At 58.7% G+C, this 4,712-nt stretch overlaps 1 protein-coding gene across 1 annotated transcript in view; it reads right to left on the reverse strand.

Annotated features, from left to right (window-relative positions):
- Nucleotides 1-4,712, reverse strand: part of MYT1 (myelin transcription factor 1) — a 57,313-nt gene that overhangs the window by 3,700 nt on the left and 48,901 nt on the right. Inside the window, exon 18 of the mRNA XM_004370500.1 lies at nucleotides 662-883. Coding sequence (XP_004370557.1) covers nucleotides 662-883 — 222 coding nt within the window. The remainder of the gene's footprint in view (nucleotides 1-661; nucleotides 884-4,712) is intronic.

The raw sequence follows: 4,712 nt of genomic DNA on the forward strand, positions 1-4,712 counted from the left end.
TCAGGACAGGTGTGAGGTCACAGGTCAGGACAGGTCTGAGGTCACAGCAGGACAGGTCTGAGGTCACAGATCATGACAGGTCTGAGGTCACACATCAGGACAGTTGTGAGGTCACTCGGTGGCTGGATGTATGTTCACATCTGTGTTTGTTTCTTGTCTGCCTCTGTCCCCCTGCTGCAGCACTCTCAGTGCAGCTTGCTCTCAGTTCTGTCCTCAGAGCCCAGGGCAGGCGACTCTACTGAGTGCTGGTTGAAGAAATAAGCTAGGCAATTTCGTGGATGCAGAGGCAAAGACATAAAAGAGAAGAATGTGCCCTGGCCCAGATGCAGTGTTTCTGATGGGACCAGGTGCTGACCTGCACAGGGAGGGAGCACAGTGGGTCCTGGGGTGAGTCAGGAGGGCGTCACCCATGGACATGTGGCAGAGCACCTGGCCAGGTGGGCACACATTGGGTGTGTCGAAGGGAGGCTTGCCCCGCAGACACAGATGGTGAAATGTAGCACATCCCACTGCCTGACACCAGAGTTTTCTGGGGCTCCCTCCAGTTTGGGGTCAGCTTCCCCTCGAGAAACTGCCAGCCATGCCTAAGCCCTCCTCTGCTCCCTTCTGGGGTCTTGCCCCATGGTCCTGGGCCAGCTGTGGCCACCCTGCAGAACATTACCTCCGGTGGGTGAGGAAGCTCCCGTTGGCATGGCCAGAGCCATCACAACCAGGTGTGGGGCAGGTGGGTCCCTCATTCTTCAGTGACTTCCAGGAAAATGATGAGCCGTTGAGGGACCCTTCCTTCTGCCTGCGGGCAGCCAGCGGGCAGCCGGACGCACTCCTGTGCGAGGCGTACTTGCCACTGATGTGGCCAAGCCCCACACAGCCAGGAACTGGGCACCTGGGCGTAAGAGGTCAGAGGTGAGCCCAGGGCACAGGGCCGGCGCCCAGACGTCCCAACCCTCCCAGGCCAGCACCAACTCTGAAACCTGCTGGGGGCTCCTGGATCAACCCTCACCACAACTGGAGCTGAAGCCCACAGGGCTGGGTCCTGCCTAACCTCAGCCTGGCCGCCTCACACCCCTGCATGGCAGAGGGGGCAATGTCTGGTCAGCACCTGACTTCTCACCCTACCCCAGTGGCCATGGCTCCTGGGCAGGTCTAGAGCCAGCTCTCAGGGCCTCTGGGCCAGGCCAAGGTCTTGCTGTGGCAGGCCTGCTGCCACCAGCAGTGGGATTACAGTGCCAGCTGAGACTGCAGGGCCGCTCACCGCCCCAGGTGTGACGCAAGCATCCCACCCAGGGACTGTGTCATCCGTCATCAGTGCTGGAGGGAAGAGCACACGGCCACAGTGCATCTGGGACTCAGTGCAGACACCCTCCCCCTCCTTCTCGACGTTGACTTGGCACGTTGGAGTAGAATCCCTTACAAAAATTGCTGAAACACGGGGGATAACTTGAGAAGGGCTCAGAGAGATTCCAGGCATGGACCCCATAGGAAAGGTGGGGTCGTCAGAGGGACAAGGAGAGCCAGGATTCAGGGTCTAGGTCCCATCAAGAGGAACCAGTGTCTGACCCACGATGAGACCCTTGGTCTTCTCCTGGCCACAGATGAAGGCCGTCCAATTTGCTATCTGCCCGCACCAGCCAAGCACAGGGCCCCCACGTTTCTAAGCACAGCACCATCACGTGTCCCAAAGCCCTGAGGCCCCCAGGGCAGACAGCCTCCAGCGGGGCGCAAGGTGACGTCATGAGTCACCACATGGTGTCGGCCTAGGGTGGGGAGCAGAGGTGGGGGTCAAAGGTGCAGGGAGTGGCAGCCTCAGCACCTCAGGTGCCCAGGGCTAGGAAAGCTCCAGGGAGTGCCCACGGGCGACAGAGGGTGAGTGAGGGTCATCGCCACGGACTCACCACCCACTGTGGCGCCGCCACTGCTGCCCTCTTCTCAAAGGCGGCGGGCAGACCCCTTCCCAGTTCCCTTCGCGGGGCAACGCAATCCTCCTCAGAGCATCGCAGGCCCCGCCCAGACCCTCCCCGCACCCCCAGGGCCCCACCCCATCCCTAGTACCGCCTCTCGCTCGACCCGCCTATTCCACCTCCAGTTTCTCCCTTGCAGGGGCCCCCTCCCTTGCCTCTCCCTGCTCCCTCAACGGCCCCGCCCCAACCCCCACCATGGCCCGCCTCGCCACATATGCGGCCCCGTCCACCCCACCCCTCCTTTCCTCCAACCCTCCGTGGCCCTACCCACCCCGCCTAGCCCTGCCTCTCCCCATCCATTGCTTGCTCCGCCCCTCTGTGGCCCCGCCCACCCCACCTAGCCCTGCCTCTCCCCTTCCATTGCTTGATCCGCCCCTCTGTGGCCCCGCCCACCCCACCTAGCCCTGCCTCTCCCCCTTCCATTGCTCGATCCGCCCCTCTGTGGCCCCGCCCACCCCACCTAGCCCTGCCTCTCCCCCTTCCATTGCTCGATCCGCCCCTCTGTGGCCCCGCCCACCCCACCTAGCCCTGCCTCTCCCCTTCCATTGCTTGATCCCGTCCTCCGTGGCCCCGCCCCCTCCCTTTCCGCTTATTCTCCCACCGTAGGCGAGCCCAGGGCTCAGACACACTGGAACGTTCCAGCTATTTCTACAAAGTGGAGGCACCTCCCGACTCATCTCTGCAAAGGGTTAGGCCAGGGGACCCTGAGGGGTCTTTGGGGGTCCACGTTGTTCCCCCGGCAGCTCTGTCTCGTAGGGAACCGGCGCCAGAGCCGACATCCCACGAGAGAGAGAGGCTAGTCAGGGCCATGCCAGCAGCTGACCCGCTTTCTCGCGGAGCGAACCCCGTCCTCATGGCGGGTGTTTGCGGCGCTGACCGTGCTCCCCATGTATCGCTAGAAACTTGGCCTTCTCGCTTCCGCAGCCCAAATGCGGGGTAACGGGAGGGCGGCTGTGGTCCAGGCTCCTCAGCGAGCAGAGTGGGAACCGGTCTCCCCAGGCATCCCGCCAAGATGGGGCCCGGTTTTTATGGCCAGTTTTAAAGTTGTGGCAAAAGGGCTTTATGACAAAGTGCTGAGGTGACTTAAGCTCAAACAGTGCAGCCACGAGATGCAATAAAAGGGAGCTCTCCTCCACCGGCGGGAGAAAGATGTGGCAGTCTGCCTCCTTGAAGGCTAAAAGGAAACTGTTTCGGATGAGTCAGTTCCTACTCGTAGCAACCCTATAGGTCAGAGTAGAACTGCCCCATAGGGTTTCCCAGGAGCAGTTGGCGGATTTGAATTGCCAACTTTTTGATTAGCAGCCGTAGCTCTTAACCACTGTGCCACCAGGGCTCCTGCTTAAAGATTACAGCCTTGGAAACCCTATGGGGCAGTTCTACTCTGACCTATAGGGTCGCTACGAGTAGGAACTGACTCCATGGCACTGGGTTTGGTTTCGATTGTCCTCCACCAGTCTCACCAAAATCGCTGCACAGGGAAACACATCTCTCTGCAAGACCCAGGCATCTATTCTATTAAGGTTTCTGCCATGTCCGCACTTATTTAAAGGCGCTGGTCAATTCTAAACACAGTACAAGTTTACTGCTGGGGGCCCATGAGATCGGAGGCGCTGAGTGGGCCAAGGAGCTTCGCATCCTCCTCGTGGGAGGCCAGGGTCTCATCCGTCCGAATACAGGTGAACTGTCTCCCAACCCACGCTCTCCGCTTGGCTGCAGAGCTCTTGCTTTTTTTTTTTTTTTTAAAGCAAAGTTGACAGCTCACTAGAAAGAGGAAAACCATTTTTCCAAGTTAATTTGAAAAACGCTGATCCTGATTTTAATCATTTGCAAAATGCAGCACAATTTGCTTATGCCATGCCTGCCAGCAGGATCCTTCCTAAATCCATAACAGCATTTATATGATCACAATCAAATTCTTGAGTTCTCAGGAGGAAAAATACTTTTACCCACCCCACGTTGAGTGTGCAATGTTCATGATGCCAGCAACCACACGTTTTGCATTGTAATTTAACACTCATTACAGCTTTGCTGTAAAAACTAAATGCGTAAGCAAACAAGCCCTGGCCTTCTGATCCTGACAGCTGTTGGGGCTGCTCCCGACAGTACGAGCCACTCTTGTCCCGGTGCAGCTAAGTTGCTCGCCCCTGGCAGGGGTGAGCGAGGCCTCTGGGTGCTCCTGGCCCTCAAGTAAGTAGCCATCCTGCCTCCGGTGAGCCTGGGCCTGCCCCAAGCCCTAGGAGGAGAAGGCATCCTCCACTTCATTGGCTGGGTGCTGCCTTCCCCTACCCTGTGACTATGCGGGCTCCCGCAATCTCAGCACCGCAAGCCCCAGGCCCCAGGAAACCCCCAGACCCGTGTAGCCCCACAGGTCCCCTGCCAGTGGTGCCCCCTCTCCCTCCTCCACTCCCTGGGGGTGGGGAGGTGAGGTTCCCAACCAGAAAATGAGCTTGCAATTGTACAAGCCCCTATATGAGAGGTCACATATGAGGTCCAGGCAGTACAAATCAGTCTTTTTGCCTCAGGAACTGGCACTCAAGTCCCACGCAGGTGCGTGAGTATGGCCTTCCCTCGTGCAGACTGTGGTGCCCATGAGTGCCTGGAGGGCCACCTCCCTGCCTTGTTCACACACCTCCAGGTGTGAAGGCATCGTTGTGCTGAGTACAGATGGCTATAGAATACATACAGCCATTGATCAACTTGGTGATCAGTGGTATGAACGAAAACGAAACCTCGAAGGAGCGTGTACAATGACCG

This window comes from Trichechus manatus, unplaced genomic scaffold (assembly GCF_000243295.1).
Source record: "Trichechus manatus latirostris isolate Lorelei unplaced genomic scaffold, TriManLat1.0 scaffold00008, whole genome shotgun sequence".
NCBI lineage: Eukaryota > Metazoa > Chordata > Mammalia > Sirenia > Trichechidae > Trichechus > Trichechus manatus.